Source organism: Cariama cristata, unplaced genomic scaffold, assembly GCF_000690535.1.
Source record: "Cariama cristata isolate BGI_N322 unplaced genomic scaffold, ASM69053v1 scaffold9362, whole genome shotgun sequence".
In the NCBI taxonomy this organism is placed as follows: Eukaryota; Metazoa; Chordata; class Aves; order Cariamiformes; family Cariamidae; genus Cariama; species Cariama cristata.
The window spans coordinates 19,345-42,326 of NW_009604407.1; the positions used below are offsets into that span (position 1 = coordinate 19,345).

Consider the following 22,982-nt stretch of genomic DNA (forward strand, 5'->3'; position numbering starts at 1 on the left):
CCCCCAAAAAAAAAAACCCAAAGCAACCACACAAAAAAACTCGCTGTAGTTTGAGTCAAACCAAGGTTCTTCTAGCTTGTCTTCAGTAGCAGTTAGTAGCAAACAACCATAATGGGAATCTAATAATGAGGAAAGAACATAAACTTAACTATATGTAAATATTCTTAGAGACAAATATTCTTACGTGATCTAGAAGCAACTCTTCTGTTTTTAATTGCTGATGGAGGTTTTTTCCATGCACTAGTCTGACTTCTTTTTGAATCCACAAACTCCTATTTTTTGCAAGTTCTGCAACTTAACTATATGTTTTGTGGAAAATGTACTTCCCTTTATGTTTTGAACTGGCTGCTTGTTGGCTTCATATAATGCTCTCTCTTTATTTCTTACTGCTTATTACTATGATTAAGTCAACCATGCAGGTATTGTAGTTTCTTTGTTAGTATACGTTCCTGGTTGCTTAATATTGACTTGTTTGTATTTGTTTCACTTCTACTTCACTTCTGTCAATAAAAACAATTTTTATTTTTTTATTACTACCGGGATTTACCTCCACCTTGTGCCTTCTCTGGTGGCAAAGTTGCTGTAATGTTTGCCCTCAAACACGCCAGTTGATCACCTTTTCAGTAGTTATCCTGTGATTTAATTCTGTTGGTGGCTGTGCTTGAAGTTAATGTATTGATTGTGTTAATAAGATAATTGAAGATATGGTTGCAAGGTGTGAGAATTTTTGTGTTACAGGGGCTGTTATTTGTAGTGTATGAGTAGATGGTGTGAACTTCCCAGTGTTTGATCTTATTTCTTTTACAGTATTTCTGCCCTTAATATTTCTTGCTACTACTGTTCAATAAGTATTTTTAAGATTTATAAACAAGAAGTTGTCTCTTCTTTGCTCTCAATGTACCAGCTTTTTAACTCTCCTGGAGAAAGTTACATTATCATTCCTCCTAAGCTTATGTATGTTAAGACCATTGCTTGTCAAAAACAATACCTTAAGCCAAATGGTGGTAAGTGTTCATTTTTTGAGCACTGATGTGGGTGTCTTACTGTGAGAAATTAACAGGCAACTGCAAGGCAACTACTGAGTTCTGAATTGCCTGGTACTTCCAGATAGCCTGTTACTCCATGTAAAATGATGTCATAGTTCAGCTCATCCAGATATGTTGCTAATCTTAGTGAAATTTAAATGCGGAAAAGATGACTAAGTTGTTCTCTTCTAAAGTGTAATCTACTTTTGTAGGTGGTGTTGTTTTGTAATGCTTCATGCTGACCAAGATGGAGAGAAACTACAGGCATTACTTCGTCTTGTAACAGAGCTCCTAGAAAGGGTCAAGGTTGTAGAGGCTCTCAGTACTGTTCCTCAAATGTACTGTCTAGCAGTTGTTGAGGTGGTGAGGAGAAAAATGTTCATAAAACACTACAGGGAGGTAAGTAAGTAAAACTTTGAGACCAAACCTTTCTATCAATGTATAAATTAACGATTAACTACGTATTTTCCCTTCCATAGTGGGCAGGTGCTTTAATAAAAGATGGGAAACACCTATATGAAGCTGAGAAGGCAAAAAGGGAATCTTTTGGTAAACTGTTCAGTAAGTACTTTCTCTTCTGTAAAATCAGAATTGTGGCTAAGTATGACTTTTGTCTTTGTAGGTATCATACTTTCATAATGTTGTAGTTTAAACACCTGTATATATTTTTTTTTTACTTAAATAGGAAATGCATGCAGTGTGCTAGATGGTCCTATTATTAACAAAATATTTTCTATTAATTTTTCTATTAATTAATGAACTCTTTAATACAGATTATCCAAAATCTGTGAAAATTCTAATTAGTTTAATGCTTGTAAAAGGTAAGATTTCTACTTGTTACATTTGAATGCGGCTTCTATTTGAACATGCTCTGCGAGCTTTACTGTTCTTTTGAAGAACACTTTTAAAACCATTACTGAATATTTGAGTATTGCTACAACTTCCTCTGTACTACTTCAGAAAAAAACAGAAATGAAGACTCATGTCAAAAGACCTTGACCAGAAGTTAAAAAAAATTTGAAAATGAAGTTGCTGATAAAAGAAATCTGATTTTTTTTTTTCTGCAAACACTGCAACTTACATTCTGAATGAACTGCTGAAATCGGAAAACTGAGCAAAAGGTTATCAAAACTTTGAAAAGGAGATTAGCAAGATTACAATGAAAATTTGAAAAAGGAGTTGAGGCTTTTACAGGGGTGAACATTAAGCAAAAAGAGGCTTCAATGAAGTGAGAATTTCTACTTGGGTGGTGGGTTTTACGTGAAGTTCTGTGGTCACTTGCAATTTTTATGTTGTCAAGAAATGGCATATTTAGTAATGCTTTCAAATTTAGTTCAGCTGTTAAACTGCAGTAGCTTAATTGTTCTATCTTGAGGCATTGTTTGTATGTTGCATTTCTTTCTTTTAAGTAACTGTTTTTTCTTTGCCTAGGGAAGTCTTTCCTAAGGAATCGTTTGTTTAGAGGACTTGACTCCTGGCCTCCATCCTTTTGTGTAAGTAGTCAATATATTTTGGGATTTTATTTCGTTTTTATAAACCATACTTTCATAAATTAAAAACCTAAGCTTGATTCATTCAAGCCATGTGCCTGTCATGTTGCTCTGACACAGATGAAAAAGCTGGGAGCTAGTATTCTTTGCTATTTCAAGTGACCTATATTAACATTGATTCATAACCCGCAGTGTGGTGGGAAAGGAAATGTCAACTCATTACTGCTTTTTAACAAGGAGCCTGTGGTATTGAACAAGAAATTGTTGTCAGAAAAATGGTCAGAAAAAAGCCAATAAGGATAATTTGATCATCTCATCCTCTCTTCTGAATAATAGAGCCATAAAACTAGTTAGATGGTAAAAGCAAGTAAAAGGTTTTCATGGTTTTTCTATAATCACTGGATGAGTGGAAAAGCATTTTGTCTCTTTATCGGCTGATAACATGAAGGGGTGAAAAAGCATAGCTGTAATCAAGCATTGCCTGTTTACTTTTATTTCATACAGCTTGATTAATTCAAGTAGGATAACTCTCCCTGATTCTAATGTTGCCATCGCACTTTGCCTTGGAAAATAAGAATGCTACTCACTTCAGTGTTTTGAATACTGAACTGAATTAATACTTGAGTGTATGTTTAGCAGTACAATAAATAAAGTTTCAGTGCCATCTCTTATCCCTTAACTTTTTAAACACATCTTTAATGTTTATGAAGCTTGGTCATAGGGAGGAAGTTGGACTAGATGATCGTTGTAGGTTCCTTCCAACTGAAATACTCTATTCTACTGCTGCTCAAGGCACTGTGGATAGCATTAGTGACTATGGATGTAAATAATAATTTTTTTAGGAGGGTGAGGCCAGTCATGATTCCTTTAAAAAAAAAAAAAATAAAATCTTTTGAGAGATCACTTTAACACCACCTTTTCTGTGTTATTAAGCTCTTTTTAAACTTTCCTTAGTTATGTTGATATTATTTACCTTAACAACAATGTGTAAATTAATGTCTTCTTAATACAGACACGAAAACCTCGCAGATTTGACAGTGAGCTTCCAGATATCTCATTAAGTGACTTGCAGTTTTTGCAGTCTTTTTGTCCTTCAGAAGTACAGCCGTTACTCAGGTAAAGCACCTTTTTAAACTTTGTATGTTATGGAAATAGTTTCCCCCCCGATCCTATCACCCTCAGTCCCCTCCCCCAGTTCATTTTTTGTAAGGAGCAGACAAGGATATTTTTTGAACTGATAGCGTTCTTAAGCAATGGTCTTCACAGACTTAATGCAGATACATATTGTCTATATGCTTCATGTACTCAAGCTCAGATGATTTCAACACATGTCTTCTGTATTGAGATATAAAGGATGTTCTCAAGCTTAGATGATTTCAACACGTCTTCTGTATTGAGATATAAAGGATGTTGGATGTTTGTCTGAGCTGCCTCATAGCTAAAAAAAACAAACAAAAAAGTTGTTGTCAGTTTAAAACTGAAATAAACTCTTAACTTTATGTATGTTTTGTCAGATCAGATCTAGGTGGTTTTTTTTTTCCCCCATTTGCTCTTTGTTAAGTGGTATTCTGGAGGAAATAAAACAAATTTCTTCAGCCCAGCATGAGATCATAGAATACACTTTACTTTATGTTTTGTCAGATCAGAACTAGGTGGGTTTTTTTTTTTCCCCCATTTGCTCTTTGTTAAGTGGTATTCTGGAGGAAATAAAACAAATTTCTTCAGCCCAGCATGAGATCATAGAATACACTTTTTAGTAAAATCAGTCTGTCAGAGAAAAAGCAATAATTGAATACAGGAGATCTCTAATGCCCCTGCTGTCTATGGAAATCCATAATTTTGAGCAGAAGCTCTATTTCCATGTTTTCTGTGTCCCAACAATGAGGCAGAAGTGCAAATGTAGACAGGAAAGTTACTGTTTTGTTTCACAGGCAGCTTGACAGGATTAGTTTCTTATCTAGAACTTTGAGATGTCTTTCTGGAAAAGTTGACTATTAGAGTGAGCTTTCAAACTCATGTGTCTTAAACATGTAGCAATCGGAGAAATACCAAGCAAGATAATAGGCAAGAAATAGGCAGTAGCAAGTTCTACGTAAGATCCTGTCTAGGAGGAGGTCTGTATATCAATATGACTACAATCAGATGCTGCATGTATCCATCATGCTTCTCCTATAAGAGATCTGCAGTTAGAGATTTGCTGAGATTCCATATTTTTTAGCCCCAAGGCCACAATCCCATGAAGGATGATATGGTAAATCCAAAAGGAAGATGCTCCGCTATCCTATGTTCGGTTCAACAGTATCAGCCTGATACCTGTTACTGGTGCACAGTGCAGGAGCTGAATTCACTGCGTTTTTACCAATATTTTCTACTGGCATTCTTTTTGATTCAGAATTCCTGGCCATCCTTATGGTGTTGCTGCTGGAATTAGCAATAAGTGTAGTGAGCTTAGTCTGTCTGAGAGTGGATTTGCCCTAGATCATGATACAATTGATGTACCCTTTTAATTTCTCTTGTTATGCTCTTAGCCTTGCTCCTTAGTGATTCTTCAGGAAAAAAAGTGCGAACTATGGTATCATATTGCTGACATTTGCCTGATTTTTGGGTTGGTGAGAATTTTCCAACCTTCCTGGGAACTTTGGACTGAGTTCAGGAAGAAGTTTGCCTTGCTATTGTCAGAAAACCAGTCACTAACCGAACTGTTTTAATTGGTCCGAATTGTAATGACATAGTTTTCCACTTGATGGCAATAGAGGTGGGATTATGTCGCGCTGCTCCTGGTTTCTGGGCTCAGGATTACATTTGGTGAAAATACTCATGATAGTGATGTACTTGCAACTTGAGTGGGCAAAGCTGTCACACACCTTGGTAGACACTGAGCTTCAAAAGAAACCTTAGAGCAGTACTTTCTTTGAGATTTTCATTTAACATCTAAAGAGCAAGCAATAGGCAAACTGAGACCCAGCTGAAGTCCTTTTCTATCAGCACTGAATCCCTGAGCTGCATAATTAAAATGATGGTCCTATTTACTGTCACTGCTCCAGTCTTCTGAAATTATATGTCTGAGCAGTTACTGAAATCTTAATTCTACAAAAAAATACTAGATAGCACTTACCCTATATATTAAATAGAGAATGCAAAATATGTTGAAGCATAATCTGCTTTTATTATATTGTTAGTCTAAATGAACTTCTCCTTTGTGATCTCAGTGGAGCTATTCTTGAACAAATTAAAAATTCTGGATATATAGACTCTCAAGAAAAATTAAATAAATGTCGATTTTCCAGAGGTTTAGAAAACTTGCAATTGAAAGCTTATCTTGCAGCACTTGCAATGTGATCACAACACATTAATCAGTCTTTTCATTTAAGTTACCTGTCATTAAAATGAGGTAGTAGAGAATTAATAGCTACTTCAAAGGAAGAGCTGGATTGGAGAGAAACCAACTGGAAAGAAGAATAGAGTCATTTGCAAACATAAGTGCTTCAATTACAGATCTAATTGCTATCAATTCTCCTCTGTTGCTGTTATTGTAACTCTAGGTACTACTGGTAAATGTTTCCTCAGAAGGAAAGACTGACATATTATTTCCCCATCATTGTGTTTATCTTTATCTACTCCTTAAAAGCTCTCAAGTTCTTAGTTTAAAACACAAATACCAGGTGGTCTTAGTGGATTTTCCATGTAAAATAGACAAAATGAAGAAAGTACAAACCTTAAACAGAGAGAAGCTTGGTCTTGTTGGAATATACAGATAATAATTTAATGTATTTGAATATCAGATTAATAATGTGCAAAAAAAATTTTAATCCTATACTGTTTTTAAGGGTTCCCATACTTTGTGACTTTGAACCTCTTCACCAGCATGTACGTGCTCTACATAACCTGGTAAAGGCAGCACAGAGTTTGGATGAAATGTCACAAACCATTACAGACCTGCTGAATGAACAAAAGGTATTTTTTTGCTTTTCTTTGCCAAGAAAAGAGAATATTCTATTCAAAAGGGTAGAATATTTTCGTAATATTGTTTTACCAATCACTTCAGAAAGAAACGTTGTTTTTCCAGCTGTAAAGATTAGTTGGTCTCATAACTGCATAACAATAGTTCTTTCTAATCACATACTAGCAAACATTCTGCGAATGTTGAGCTCTTCAATGAGTAAAGTGAGTCTGTCTAGAGAATAGTCGAAAGATATTGAATATCTTCTAAACATTTAACAGATGTTTATATTCCACAGAAATTGTAGAAGTAGAATTATTCTATTAATATTTCTGGTTTCTGCCATTTTCTAAAGCTTCTGTGTGCGGAATGTGTGCATTTTGCCTTTGTTACTTCAGTTTGTATTTACTGAAGTTGTTACTTCTCTAGATATTTGCATTGCTGCTTAAGTCCTTTTGGCACAAGCAGTTAAGGAGAATTTAGGGCCTTGGTTGTTGTCCCCATTAGCTTGAATATTGATGTGAAAAAAGGTGTCATCTTTGTGGGACTCCATGTTATTGTCTACGGTGTAAGTGTTTGTATGCACTTTGACTAGAAGCATCATCTCTAACTGCCAAAGTTATGGGCATTTGAATTAGGAGATTGCTGCTTAAACCAGGTGACTTGAAGTCCTCTATCTTCTTATTCTTCTGGGACTTGAATAAGACATTTACTGGAAGTCTTTCGTTTATGTAAAATATGAGATCTGGGCTGCTCTTTGTTCTGTAATATAAAAAAAGGTGTGTCACTTATGTCCTTCTTAGCTCTTTTCTCTCTTTATGAAAATTGGTTTTCATATGAACAGCCATTAAGAACAAGAGTTTTAGGACCTGACCACTGTATTAGCCAATGGAATGGCTAGGAGTGGTGTAAATTTGTGAAATCTGGGAGTTTTCTGAACATGCTCTTTTTACAGACTATACTCTGAAATACAGAAGTCCACCCACGACTTGGAGCATCCTGAAATTTATCTCATAAGGATAGTGACAGGTGTTCTAACAAATTAGTTTTTCACTATGGATTGCAATATCACAAGAGTGTGAAATAAATCCAATGAGTAAATTTTAATTCAAAGTATATATAATAATGGTAGAAGAATAAACAGGAAAGGTGCCTTACTTGTTCAAGTCTTGATGGTTTGCCCTTTTTGGTTCAGACTTGCTTATCTGAGAAATTTTTACCAGTATCTGGCTGCACAAAGACATTTGGCAAATTGGGAGAATGTGTTCTTCCCTTTCTTCTTTTTTGCTGTGCTTTGACCAGTTTGGATTCTTGGCTGACTCAGAAATGTCAAGTGCTTAGACGGATTTGGGTAATTGTCTCTTTCCTTAGAGTAAATTGCATTGCACAGTCAGAGCTGGGCCATTCATGATGTCATCTTGAGAATGCCCATCTCTGTGTGTAATTTCAGTGAATCATTCGAACTCTTTTTTGGAATTGAAGCAAATAGATCTGTCAGATTTTTCCTTCTCAGCGACAGTGCTCTTGTTATTACTAGATGAAAGATACTAGCTCTTTCTCTGTGTTGCTTTGTTCCGCAGATGATCTAGAAGTGTGTTTTAAAATTATACTACTTTTGCCCATGTTCTTTTTTGCATAGAATTACTGAAATAATTTGAAAATGTTCTTTTCTTATCCTTAGTATTGCTGGGAACTTAGAGTATATAATTAGAGGGATGAATAAACATTTAATGATAGTCCTGAAGATGGCTACAGCTTCATACACCTACACAATCTCTTGGTGAACTGCGAGATACCGTCCCAGCTTGGTGCGGAGCTGGCAATGACTGTGCAGGCATTGAGTGTTGCCCATATAGCAGAATGTTGCCCTCCCAAGGAGACACATTCATTCCTAACCTCCCATTCCATACAAGTTTCCCTGCCTTGTTGGTAGTGCAGCAGTTTAGCTGTGTACGTGTCCAGGTGGGAGTTCATCCTACTGCATCAGCCACTGCAACTGGTCTTTTGATAGTTGCTTTAGGCAGGAGAGAAAAGCTGTGGCCGCAGACAAGTGAGCAAAGAGCAAGTTGGAGAGGAGATCCGATTCCTTACTGGGGATGTTAGTAGCATTTCTTTCTAAGTGTCCCGGTAACTCATTATTTCAGCTTTCAAGTTCATAGAACATTAAAGATTATGTACTTCTCTATCTGATACTTGATTTTTTTAAGTTTTTTTTTAGCATTACATCAGAGTGGTTAAGGAACATTTTTGTGGGTTTTTATTTACCTTGTTACTACTCTGATATTTGTTTTCCTTTTTAAAGCTCTCTGCTTATTTGTAATTTAATAGTCTCACACCAAAGATACTGCTGTGCCCTCTCATTTCCATAATACAGACAATGTTTAAACAGATCAGTGATTGGGTTAAAGATGTCCAGGAGAAAGTTAAGGTGCCTGTAGGAGTCAGGTAAGATGATTAAGGTGTCTTCTCCACAGTTAGTAGGTGATTAACATATGCAATCCTTTGGTATTAAAAGTTTCTTTTGTAAAAAGAAGCTGGCTTTTCAAATCAGATTATGAATCTACTGTTTGTTCTGCTTGAGTTTGGAATTCAAACGCTGTTTGTAACCCTTCCAAGAGTTGTCCCATTCCCTGACTGTTTATCATAGTAACATAACTAGAACAAGACATTTAATCCGGCAACACCTGAGAACTTAAAAATTAACTCTGCTTTTCTGTCTCTGCTTCCTGTTTTTTCTTGTTTGCTCTTGACTCCTTTTCCTTTGTCATCACAGGAGTTACAGGGTATGACGTATGCATACATTGCTGCCTGTAGATTGTAAATAAACTAGATGGCAGGCACCAGCTTCTCAGGGAAGTAGACAACAGTAAGCAAAGTCTTCTGTATAGTTTCAGCTACTCAAAACTTGAGGTTTAACTGTTCACTAGGTAGTAAACTGGTACTCTAACTAGAGACCCAGCTCACAGCAGCCACTGCAGGGGCATGCAACTTGTTACAATTCCCGGTTCATGAGGAAACCAAGATCAGTAGAAAGTTGCTCCACACAGTGACAATTTTGTTTGTTTATTTTCTTATTCATGCTATATCCTTACTCTTTACCTTCTAGGATGATTCTGCGGGGGTGCCAAAAGTAGATACCATCTTTCCTTTGCATGTGCCTTTCTATAGGGCCTTCTAATATTCAAAGTCTTTGAAGTTCTTTTTTAGCATGTGTTTACTGACATCTGTGATGCTAGCTTTTATGACTGTTGAAGCTCTCGTTTATCAATGTTAAATGTTTGTCACTTAAAGCATATGCTTTGAATCCAAGCATGTATCAGCATATACAGTATCCTTCAATATTTCTTTTTCTAAGTTTTCTTAGATAAACAGCAAACTGAAATGAAACGCAAGCAAAATGCTTAAACCTGGACTAATAGCACCTTTAACAAAAGGAGGATTTCCTTTTAAGTTTGTCTCATGTCCTATGTTCGTTTTTGATAAATAAAGACAATATTTTGTGTATAATGAACACAAGTTTTGGGGTCTTTTTTACAGTGGTTTTACATCACTGAATTTCAAAGTCGTATCATTTACTTTCGTATAGATGCAAAGGCCAGTGGAGGCGGGGTGTAAATGCAGCTCTACTAAATAGATAACTGTCAGAGCTGGAAGTAGATTATTCCTAAATTTCAGTTCAGAATTCAATTAGTCACACTGCATCTCCATTAAAAGAACATTTACATGGTATGGAGAGGAATATGGTCCCTTTTTGGGTAGCAGCCATTTGTAGAAGATTGAGAAAACAAAAAATCAGCTATTTATACATCAGCAGTCTGCTATCTGTCACTTCTGTCTGGGTTTTTTTGAGTTCTATTGCTGACCGTTACTGCCCAGCTCCACTAACTGTCGCCAGTCAAGTAACATACTAGAGAACACCAGACATATGATTTAAATGCATGGAGACTGTGGATGGTTTGGAGAAGAGGCACGAGCAATATCATTGGGATTATCAGCTAGAAGCAGTGCTGGCTTTTTGAAGAACACCACCATTCTGAAACATCTACAGCACTTCAAGACTGAACATCTTACAGGAATCTTTTACTGGAAATATTCCCATGAGTCTTTAGGAACAGTTTCTTTTCAAGATGGTCACATTCCTCAGATGAATAAGAGTCCTTCAAGGATGAAGGATGGAAAAGCAAGGTAGTGGTAGGGCTATGGTGTTACAGACAATGCATCTGAAATCTTTCAGAGCACTAATCCATTCAAAAAGCTCGATGTCTCTTCCAGTTTGTGATCCCGATGATCCTGCTCATACCTCTTCATCCTACGTGTTGCAGATACTCTACTTATTTTAACTGTATGTATCTCACTATAATTTTCTTAAGAAAAATTGCTTCACTATCCCATCCTATTACAGACTTGTTCAGGGATGCATCCTTGGTGGCTACTGAGGCTGTACATTGCTTTTTGGCTTCTACTGGGTTGTATTCTGCACTTGCTGAAGCTTAAGATTTTTATTTTTTTGTTCTGAGAATCTGCAGATGATGATATTGTTGGCACTAGGGCTTTTATATTCCCTGTTGTATTCAATAGTTAATAATTAAGGTACTACAGGTTGACCATTTGTTCCTAGTTCTCATAGATATGAAGATAATAAAGGAAGAGGACTTTAATACACACTTCACTTACTCTGTCAAACAAAGCTTGCAAGCAGTAAATTCATTATGTTAAATCTATCAAATAAATAACAAACTTAAGAAAAATGTATAACTGAAGTTTAGATGTATCTTACTGTAAGTTAAATTGAGTTTGTCACATATAAAAAGTTTGAAAATCGCAGAACACAGGCTGTTTACACAGCCTCTAAGACCTTGCTGAGGTTGATTATTTCTTTTAAAGCATTTCAAAATGGTGCTTTACTGAATTTCAGGTGCATAGAAATAAGTGCATGTAACTTGGCCTGCAATTATAACTGTTATAGCTATGATAAATCAAACTTCAGGTGAATTCATGTAAAGTGTATGTTCCATGGCAGTATAGAAAAGTATGATGTCTTTGAAATAGCAAAGATTGATTTTCGAACACTGTGCGTGAATTGACACTTTACAGCAGATTATGCACTGGAACTTGAGATCTTGCTTTATAGTTCATATAGTAATGAACAAGAATTGATGATAATGAGGTTTAAACACAATATCTAATCACAAATAATTGGAAAATTGTTTTGACGGTAAGTTTTTAGCTTTTTAAGAATCAAAAGCACTGGAATTCATCAGAATTACTTGAGAACAGTTCTGTGAAGATGGAGAAGCTTTACTTAATCTTTGTATTGGTTTACAAGCTACTGTTACTTGTGGATGACTATGGGTGGTTATTCTAACCATTAGCTTTTCAGCTGAATTTTGAAGGATCTGGTGCTACGGAATCAGGTTTGGTGGTATCCAAAATCTAGAGGCAAAATGACAAAAATTGGGGAGCAATGGGAGCGGCATGGGGGGGGCGGGGGGGGGGAAAACCACTCAGGCTGTGATGTCTTGCATTCTGTAAAGTCAGAAGGTTGCTTTTAATTTTAATATGCCCTTCATTATACTGTACTACTTATACATTCACAAGCAGAACAATTCTCATGTGTCTTTTTAATATGTTAGTAGACAATAGTTCTGTTGTAGTAAAGCTTTTTGTAAACCTTCTTGGTATAGTATATTAATAGTGACTGGATTACACTGATTTTTTAATAGGTGTATTGGGAACAATGAAAAATATTTTAGTACCAAAATTGTTAGGAAAATTGAAATCAATAGACTGTTAGAAAACAAAGCCTATTTCTGACTGGTTACTTCAGTGGTTTTGTATTGTAAAAAATTATGTGTCAGCCCTTTCAAATACAGTTGTATGTGATCTGTGTAGGACTTTTGGATAGGTGAACATTTATATATTTACAAATGGTGCCTTTTTGAAACTTAGCTGAAAATCTCTCTGAATTTCTGCAATTTTTACTTAAATTTTAGTCGTGTATTTTGGACTGTTATGGATAGTAAGACTGACTTCTTAAGTTCTTGTTTTGCCTGGTGATTTTTTAATAATTTTAAAATATTAACAGTTTTGCCTATCACTTTGTTAAGTGATTGTTTCATATTTTATAACTTATAGGCCTCCAATAGTCAGGCATCGCCACAATCTGCTACCACATCAAGGATGGAAAGTACAACAGGAACCGCAATTGCTACCTCTTCAAGAACTCCTCCATCACTCAGTCTTCAGGGTCCCCTGTGTCCTCCTGTGTGTCCTCCAGCTCCATTAGAAGAATTGTCTCCAGACAGCATTGATGCTCATACATTTGATTTTGAAACTATTGGCCATCCGAACTTGGAGCAAGCTCTTAAGCAAGGATCGTTAGACTTGGATTCATTAGCAGAAAGTCCAGAATCTGACTTTATGTCAGCAGTAAATGAATTTGTAATTGAAGAAAATCCAGTATCTCCTAATGTAATAAGTGATCCACAAAGTCCAGAAATGATGGTGGAATCTCTTTATTCTTCAGTTATCAATGCAATAGACAGTAGACGTATGCAAGATACAAATTCTTGTGTAAAGGACGTCTCAGTAGAAAATGCATCTCTCAATGTTTGCATGGAGAAATGTAGGGTTATTGCGCAAGACTCAAAGGTACATTTAAGAGGTATAAAAGAAGATCTCTGCCACTTTAGAACACTTGTACAAAGAGAACAGTGTGACTTTTCTAATTCTTTAAAATGCACTTCATTAGAAATAGTAAATACTATTGAGAAGGTAAAACTTTCACTTGAAAAAACACTAAAAGATAAACATCAAAAAGAATTACAGTCTTTGAAAAGTGAATATGAAACTAAAATTAATAAATTATTGGAGGATGGTGAAGAAAATAAAAAGAAGATTAAAAAGTTAAAAGGTGACTTATTAGGCCTTGAGGAAGTTCTTCAGAATAAGAATGATGAATTTGCAATGGTGAAAAATGAGAAAGAAGCTGTAGTTTGCCTTCAGAATGAAAAAGACCAGAAATTACTTGAATTGGAATGCCAAATGGAGACACAAAATTGTGAAATTAAGGAACTGAGGCAGTCACGTGAGATAGTACTTGAAGATCTGAAAAAACTTCATGTTGAAAACAATGAAAAACTACAACTCCTGAGGGCAGAACTTGAGAGTTTAGAGCAAAGCCATTTAAAAGAACTGGAAAACAACCTACAAGCCAGGCATTTACAGGAATTTGAGAAGGTGCTAGCTGAGCACAAGGACTGTTTAGATAAATTAAAAAAAGAGAACCAGCATAGACTTGAACAAATGCAGGAATCTCATGCAGTAGTTGTTCAAGAGAAACAACAACAAGTAGAAGAGTTACAACTCAAGGTTTCAGATCTGTCTGATTTGAGGTGCAAATTAGAAGTTGAGCTTGCCCTGAAAGAGGCAGAAACTGATGAAATAAAGCTTCTTTTGGAAGAAAGCAGAAACCAGCAACAAGAGACCTTAAAATCGCAGATTGATAAGGAAACTGAAAGCTTAAAAAAGGAGATAGATAAATTAAACAATAAAATACAACTTAACAATGATGAATATCAAGTGGGCTTATCAGAACTAAGGACTCTGATGACCATTGAGAAAGATCAGTGCATTTCTGAGCTAGTAGACAGGTATGAAGAAGAATCAAATTTGCTTAGAACTGAACTAAATAAAGTAACACTTCTTCATCAAAAAACTTCTGAGGCAGAAAAAAGACTTTCAGAGCAAATAACGGAACTACAAAGTAAGTTAGAGTTGGAAGTGAATGCCCTAGAAAAGGAAAAAACAGAAAAATTGTCTCTCTGTGGGCAGCAGGAAAAGTATGAAGCTATTATCCATAAGCTTAAGGAAGAGAAAGAACTGTTAGTATCTAACCAAGAACAAGACAGGCAGTTGCTCATTCAGAAGCTCAATTGTGAAAAAGAGGATGCAGTACAAACTGCTTGTAAAGAGTTTGAATTACAGAGGGAAGCTGCTGAAAAAGGGCTTTTGGAAAAAATACAACAACTTGAGATGCAAGTAAATCGGAGGTACTGTAAGAATTAAGTTACTGTGTTTTCCTAGTATTTTAAAGTAATTAATATGATATATTCAGGATGCACTATGCAGTAAGTAAAATTTCTGTGTATTTGTAAAAGTGTTATCTGAGTTGGTTTCTATATTCAAGTTTCAAGTTCCTTCCATTTTATAGGTAGTGATATACTTGTGTCTGTAGTTAATCTTAAAGATTGTAAAATATCTCATACGATATTATTTCCAGGCAGCAATGAAGGTTTTGTATTTCAGTTTTGTAATATTACGATGAAGGAGCATTCTCACAATAGCATGTTGCTTGAAATTCTGATTTTGATGGTCTCGGCCTCTCTCTCTTTCCCCATCCTTTGGTCTGGTATTAGCTATGTGCGAACATGCAGTGACTAGCTTTTAGGCTGATAACTTTCTTTGATTGGCTAACTATACACTTTTGTTGGTGCTAATGGTGGCGTGAAAAAGTGTCTGGGAATATATATATCTGATCGACTGAGAACTGTCCCGTGGCCACCTTGGACATTGAGTTTAGCTGCTATGGTTTTATATATTTCTGGGTCTTCAGTTTGAGCTTTACAATGAAACCCATGTGAACAATATAATTTTAAAGAACATCCTAACATCGTTGTTTTTTGTTGTTAATTTCTGCAGTGTTTTTCCATTTTTAAAAAGAAAATTGTATTTTCCTTTGCTATGAATGTCTAGAATTACTCTTTCTGACTTCTCATATCTTACCTGCTTACTAGTTCGTAATGCCTGTCAGCAGACTAGACTATGGTGTTATGAAATGGAAACAGTAGAATTTTTCTTTGTGACTACTGCTTAGAAACAATATTCTATTTTGAAATGCTAGAATTTGTCATTTATCTTGTAGTGTGAAGGAACACAGCGGATAGATCTTGTTTGCACGATACCTAAATACAGCATTTTTTTCTGGGTGTTGTGATATACCAAGTATATGAAATGGGAAAAGACCGATAAAATGGACAGAATTGGCATAAAGACCAGAAGAGTACTGCAGAATGTGAATACAGACTTAAGTTAGCATTTAACTTTCAAATATCTATGTAACATTAAAAAAAAAAAAAAAAAAAAAAGAGAGGGAGGTTATGCAGAGTCCAACATGTGCGCACAATTCACTTATATGGTGCAAGGAACACCTGAATATCTACTTCACTTGGATTATCCACTTCAGTCCCATTGCCTCAGGATTTTGATATGCAAACATATCCATCATTAAATGATGTTGTATCAGTGTCTGTTTTGTATGTCAGTGTACAAAAAAAATACGTCAAGATAATACAATTTTTGAATTAAAAATTGGGATATAATGAAACTAAAACCTGCCCTTCTTAATGGAAAAAAATATTCTCTATATGGTGAACTGAGGAGAAAAAAGATAAACTCTATGTTCTTTTCCTTTTATATGTATTAATGCACTGTAGAAATTTTAAAAATTTGACTCAACAGGAAAAAGATGTAGCTGTGTCATCAGACTTCTTGAAAATCCACCATGTACACTTAAATTTGAACAACTTTTGAGCACAGCGGTGTGTATTCATATACAAGCTGGATGAAACAGATAGTAATGTATTTCAAAGAAATATTATCTGCTTCAGTCTAAAGAAGTGTTAGTGGTTTGTTATGAGTTATGTAAAGTAAGTTAATTTTCAGTGTGACATTGAAGCATGTATTGCCTCCTAAGGGTCCTCTTTATGCCTTTAATCTACTGTTAAGTTTTTTCTCTAGGAATAAAGACATGCTGTGTTTTATCTACAGAGGGCATATATGTTAAGTGAATCTGTCTTAGTATTTGTCTTAATATTTCAAAGTCACTGTCTAGCTGTTTGGTTTTTGAGTTCCTAAAACTCCAAGCTATGTCAGTAATTTGGGTTGACTTGTTATCATCACTCAGTTGTCATTTAGCAGTTTATTTGCAATGGTAGAAACCAACTTTTATTTGGCGTGTGTCTATATGGTTGTCAGATAAATGACCTTTTTCCGCAAGAGCAATGTTATGTTAGCCATCTGGAAGGTAGGACAGGGAGATGAATTGTTAAATTTAACCTGAGTGTTGCACTAATATCAGGAATTTAGTTTTTGAACTTACTTAAAAACTAACAAAAATATTTAGAAGTGACAAAGAAATATTTGTGACCTGTGCATTACCAACATACGAAATTTAATGTGTTTTGGTTATAATGTGCCTGAAATTCAAGTCGTCATGATTTGGAAAGACAATAAAACTGAAGGCATTTGTAACTCTCCTATTTAATTTTTCTACTGTATGTAGTATGTACTAGCCAATATTAACTGAAAAACACAATTTCTATAATGACTTTAAAAATAGAATAGGAATCCTGACTGCTTTGAAAACTGAATTACAGCTTTGATGTCTTCCAGCCTTGGGATTGTCCAGCCACTTCTGTCAGACCACCATCAGTAGCGAAACTTCTCTGTAAAGCATATGCTCTCTCTCACAGCTAGGCTTAATTTAGAAATAAGTTGAAATTTAATCCAGCCTAAAAATGTTTTCTCAGTGGCACAAAAAAGATCTGCCTGTGTGTCTCATGACTTGCTTTGTTCTCTGCTTATCTTACTTCTGATTTCTGGAATGTCAAAGGTTGTTTTGCCACTCTGAGAACTTGAGCTGGCTTTCAGAACTCTTGATTTTACAACTTCTTATGGGCTTTTTGAGTGCTTGACTACTGCATAATAGTTTGTATCTTCGTATATGCCCATGTGGTAGAACAGTGGTAGTGTTGCTAAAGATGTCCTTTGTCATCTTAGACTAGTACAGTGTTTACTTGCAAAGGAACCCCAGTCTCTGAAGAAATGTGCTTTGGGTAGCTTGAGAACATTAAAAAAACTTAGGCATTTTCACTGTTGCCATAGTCGTCGAGACCTTTGCAGATTAAATATGTAAACCCAATACCTGGTATAGTGAGGAGGTTTAAAAACTGATAAAGTGCTAGCATTCTTTGCAGAATAACGATATCCTTTACTTGGCTGTCATTTGCAAGAGTCAGTAGTCCAGGCAGCCTGTCTGAGAGGCAGATGGTACCTGCTGTGGTTTGGTGTGGTTAAAAGCTTTGGGTTTAGGCTGATGTATTCACTTGGCATTTAGATAATCTGGAATAATACGAGTTGTTTGTAAATTAAGGTGCATGCATACCTCTTCTTTACACTTCTCGGTCAAACTCATCCTGTGCTTTCTTAACTTGATAGGGAGAACTGATGGCAGAAACAGAGGTAGGTGAGTGTGTGCTGGATCATATGGTAAAGCAAAGACTCTGTAGAAATGTCTGATACTGGTTGTTTCATGGATGCCCAAACTCCCATCCAGTATGCAACAATCAGAACTTTAGGTTCCCTGCCTCCTCTGCAATTCAATTTACTTTCATATTCTCTGTACTGAATCTTTCTGGTGTCTCTGAGATTCTGTAGCCCTTAGTCTTAACAGAGAAGCTTTGCTTTATGAAGCAAGAAGAATTCTTGGAGCATTTTTAGCGTTAGGAGTTGTGCTTGTGAGTATTAGTATATTAGCACACAATGTTTTGCTTTCAGCACTGCCTGCCTGGTATCAGAAGACCAAACCTCCAGGCTGCTCTGACTAGAGAAAACCATTGACACATGTATATCAATGGAGAGTTAGGTTTGGGGAATTTTCTTTATATTAAATATGATTCTGATGTAGAGGTATAATAGAAATTTAAAATAATACAGTTTTTCACAAATGTTGCCCAACAAAGGGATTTCTCTATCCCAGTGTTCTTCAGTGGTGGTTCTTGATAAGTCAGGCCAAAACACAGAAGAGCATAGTTAATGCTTTTGATTCGGTGATGGAAAATATTTGCAACATTGCCTGTTTCAAGCATCGTTTAAGGCTCTCATTGGTCCTTCCTGCCTTGATGGCTGTTGATGCTTTCCTTTCTTTATGATCATTACTACTGTCCTCCAGATTCTGCAACCCAGAGTTTTGTGTTTCACATCTGGATTCCTTAGCATCAGATTTATTGCTGAATTGCTTTAATTATGTGACAGTTCTAGAGGCTTTGCATTTTGACATATTAAGAATCTTTAGATGGTTGATCATCATTGTTCCTCTTTTTACCGCTTTCCATGCCTTCTGTTATGTTAGAAAAGTGAAAATGAGAAACCCCCCCCTCAACAAAAAGTTCGAAATTAGAGCCAGAATGCCCAAGAGTAAGAATTTGGTGAGATGCTCATGATTAAAAAGTAGAATTGAAGATTAATAATGACTTAATTAGAATACAGTATTTATTAAATATTTCAGAAAAAATGTCTCAAAACGAACTTCTGACTCTTTGTGTGTTTGCTTGTTTCATGTATTCTGGAACTCTATATATACTGCAAATTTAAAACCTAAACGTTTTCTTTTAAGTCCTCCCACTGAATCATCTGCTGAATCAAGCTTGGTTGCTGAACTTCAAGAGAAGCTTCAGGAAGAAAAAATGAAGTTCTTGGAGCAACTTGAAGAACAAGAGAAAAGAAAGAATGAAGAACTGCAGAACATCAGAACATCGCTCACTGCAGAGCAGCAGGTAAAGCTGATTCTTTTTATTGCTTTTGCTCCCGTGATGATTATGTGTTCTTCTGCTGTTTTGAAGTTACAGAGTTGTTTGGGTTTTGCTGTAACACACACATTCTAAATTTGAGTTTTAATACACCATAGCCTGGCTCCAGATAAATGGAATCCAACACTTAAGCATTAAAAAAACAAACAAACAAAAAACACAAACAAACAAAAAACCAAACAAAAAACCCCCCAAAAAACAAAAAGAAAACCAAAACAAAAAACCCAAACAAACAAAACCAATCAAACAAAATAACTGCCTTAACTATCTGCAAACTGGGCAATCCAGATTCAGTTTTTGTTATTTGTGACTTCTTTTGCTTAAGTTGTTAAGCTAGTGCTGTACATCTTTATCCACTAGTCTCTTGAACTCCAGAAAGATACTGTTTAAGTATAGTTTAAGTTCACAACACAAAACTTGTGGACAACACAAAATTAATGATTTGAAATATGAATCGATTTGGAATGCTACTTAATGGCTTTTAAACTTCATTAGCCTGGGCAGTTGGCATTTGAGGTTCAAAGCAAATGTTATGTTTTACTTAGAAACACTATGAACTCCACACCTTGATACAAAATCATATTGCACTGGATTGATAATTATACCTGTATCCACACATTTTTTTTTCCTTTCAAAACGTCTTGAATCTCTCAGATTTTGTGGATGAGTCTTCAATTCTTAAATTAAATCTTGTTAGTAATAGCTGTTATCTACAGCTTTGTTGCATTTAAACACTAAGAAGATTTTCTGTTTTAAGGACCTCTACTTACTTTAGCTATGGTAGGATCAAATAAGGACAAAGAGACAGTGTAGTGATCAGCCAGCTTGGTGAATGAACAATATGAATCACTTGATGCAGAGAGCAGAAAAATGCAGACAGTTATAAAGAAAGGAATATCTTTCTTAAATTTTTGGACTACAGACATTAAGACTGAAGTGAGCCTTACATAATAAATCTAATAGGAATATTTCATACATGACATTGGTAATTGTAAGATTTCTTTGTCCTTTGGAATATGCCTTAATATGCCATTTTCCTTATTGTCTAATAATATTCTTCATTTGTGCAGCAGAGTGTGGAAGGGAAGGTTCTGAGGCATTAACAGCAAATTCTAGGGAACGATGGAACCTTTCATTACAAACAAACAAACCAACCCCCAAAATCCTAAAAATGATGTATCAGTCAGTGCTGAAAACTTACTGGACCGGCTCTGCTGATCACTGAATATTCTGGGTATTTAACCTCACCTTTGATGTAATTTTTTTTTTAGAGGTGTTAGTTATGCTCGTGGTGTGCGATAGTTTTGTTATGCAGACATATACCAGAGGCCGCTGTGCACTATGTAGGGTGTCTACCTGCCAAATAACTTGCATTTTAAGACCGAGAATTGATAGGCATAGGTCCAGACAATTTTAAAATTCACCAAAAAAAGTGAAATTGTAATTTAAAATATCCTTTTCATAGGTGGTTTTTGGTAGTTTTTGTCTATCTATTCAGTGCAACCTTAAGAGTAGGAGGAGTGAGGGCATAATGGTTAGTAGAAGAATTGAAGAAGCAGAAAGATTTGTCAGACTGATACTGAAGGATATGCTAGCCTCTTTTATGTTCAGTTATTCAAGCTATTAGCCAGGATTCCTGTATGACTTTTGCATTAATTAATTGTTCACTGAGGAATTAATGCGTGACTTGAAATGTATTTTTAGTTCAGATTCTAGTGTATTATTCTAGTTTATTGATAATGATATTTTTCTTTTTTATTACATGTAATGTATCTTGATGCAGTGCAGCTTTTTCTTAACCATTTTAATCCTCAAAGTAACTGGTTTTAGTATTAAACATGCAACTGTTGTACATTAACCGGAATATAAAGAATTATGTTTTAAAAAAACCCCCAACTTACAAAACATTATTTTATAATGATGATTTCTTTATAATTATACTACATGTGTGTATTGGGCTTGGGGTAACCAGAAGGATAAAAATAATTAAAAAAAAAATGTTACAGAGAAACCTCAAAACAAAGTGTACAGATGTTACCTCTTCAACAAAGTAGTATGTAAACAAGTTTAATTCCTTATTTAATTATAATTTAGGAAACTGAAATGCATGGTATCTTTTTGTACTTTTTGGTTCTAGTGGTGTATTTTGCATTGCGTTTATGCAGTACATTTCTTAATTCAGTATTACTTCTTTCTGTTTTCAGACCAACTTTAACACTGTTCTGGCAAGAGAGAGAATGAAAAAAGAAAGCATAATTAATGACCTTAGTGACAAATTAAAAATGCTTACGCAACAGCAAGAAAAAGATAAGGGTGAGCAAAGTTCTGAAGAAGTATTGATCTTCTCTAATAGGACAATTCCGTTCACTACAGATTGGTTTTGATCCTTAGTGCTGCTGTTACTAAAAGAATTTTTAATTGTGTCATAGATTTGATTGAAACACTTTCTGAAGATCGAGCTCGCTTACTTGAAGAGAAGAAGAAGCTTGAAGAAGAAGTTAATAAACTAAGAAGTAGTAATTTTTCTCCATCAACCTACTCGGCAGCAGCTTCAGAAGCTTGTGGAGCCTGCGCAGCTGATATTCCCACGGACACAGACAGATTGGTTTCTGACATTGCAGCTGAAGGGAGGATGGATTCCACGATGGAAACCAGTATGATGGCTGTGCAGTAAGTATGGGGCATTGTAGTAGAAATACACAAAGCATGCTGTCATTCTTTAAATGTGTGCCGTTGGGTGTTGTGAAGTACAAATGAGCATGTGTAACACTCCTTCTGCCTTTAAAGTTCTTTCTAAAAATATTCTTTTAAATGTACGCATACAATTGTGGTGTCACAACCATCAGAAATGTGTGATTTTGATGACTTGGAAGTGTGCAACTTAAAGGTGAAATTTGGCCCCACAGTTATGAGATGAAAAAATAGACCTAAGTATGTGAAATGTGAGTCGAACAGGAGAAGAGCAATTGTAATAGTGAATGAGCTGGGTGGCTGCATGTTATTGGCATATCTTTTGAATGGTGGCTGGCTCTCATTTAAAAACAAACAAACGAAAACTTTGCTTGTTCATGTACATGTCTGCTGTAGTATAGCATAATGACATTCCTTGATAAAGCAGAAGGGGTAATAGGTATGCTTGGTAACAATTAAGCTGAATTCTCAGGATTACAAAGAAATAATGGGACTCAGGCTGATTAAGTGGCCTTGATGGACTGATGGTTTGTAGTATTGGAGAGAAGAACAGGTATTCAGCATATCTTTCTTTGTATAACCTCTGAATCATCAGTACTGTCACCTGTGATATACTGCTGCCTTACTAGAAGGCAGAGATGGGACTGGGAAAAAACTTTGCAATGATTTAAACCCGTACTTGAGGAAAACAGCTAGGGCAAGCAACTTATGTACTTCAAACTTAAGACTGGGTCGTTTGTGTTTGAATCTGGTTGACAGTCTGGATTTACAACAGCTTCAAATAACATTATGTTGATAACACATATTTAACTGTTTATCACCCTTTTTGTATGGAGGTTTAATTAGGCAGGGGCTAGTTTGCAGGTAGGTGTCCGAAGCTGTGCTTGAAATACTGAAGTGATTATAGAGATCAGAGGGAATTTACGGAGTTTTTCTGCAGTCAGTGACTTCACTATATTCTCTATTTTCGGTGCCCTACAACAGCAGTACACTTTGTTGTTGGTATATAATACCTTTCCCAGTAAGTCAGGAGTCTACATCTAAAGCTAGCGCACTGTGATCTGGTCTTAGTGCATAACTATGAAGCCTTCTTAACTTAAATAATTCTGACTGGTACAAAGTTGTCCTGTTGGCTGTTGTCAGAAATCCAGCCTACTGCAGATGTATTTTCTGTTTTTTCAATACTGAC

At 35.6% G+C, this 22,982-nt stretch overlaps 1 protein-coding gene across 1 annotated transcript in view; it reads left to right on the forward strand.

Moving 5' to 3' along the window:
• The window catches only part of RB1CC1 (RB1-inducible coiled-coil 1), a gene marked incomplete at its 5' end in the record, with an annotated part of 46,410 nt that overhangs the window by 10,051 nt on the left and 13,377 nt on the right, over nucleotides 1-22,982 (forward strand). Inside the window, 9 exons of the mRNA XM_009695599.1 lie at nucleotides 1,238-1,424; nucleotides 1,505-1,586; nucleotides 2,457-2,518; nucleotides 3,528-3,631; nucleotides 6,343-6,469; nucleotides 12,591-14,506; nucleotides 18,910-19,069; nucleotides 21,307-21,415; nucleotides 21,532-21,772. Of these exons, the coding sequence (XP_009693901.1) occupies nucleotides 1,238-1,424; nucleotides 1,505-1,586; nucleotides 2,457-2,518; nucleotides 3,528-3,631; nucleotides 6,343-6,469; nucleotides 12,591-14,506; nucleotides 18,910-19,069; nucleotides 21,307-21,415; nucleotides 21,532-21,772 (2,988 nt within the window). The remainder of the gene's footprint in view (nucleotides 1-1,237; nucleotides 1,425-1,504; nucleotides 1,587-2,456; nucleotides 2,519-3,527; nucleotides 3,632-6,342; nucleotides 6,470-12,590; nucleotides 14,507-18,909; nucleotides 19,070-21,306; nucleotides 21,416-21,531; nucleotides 21,773-22,982) is intronic.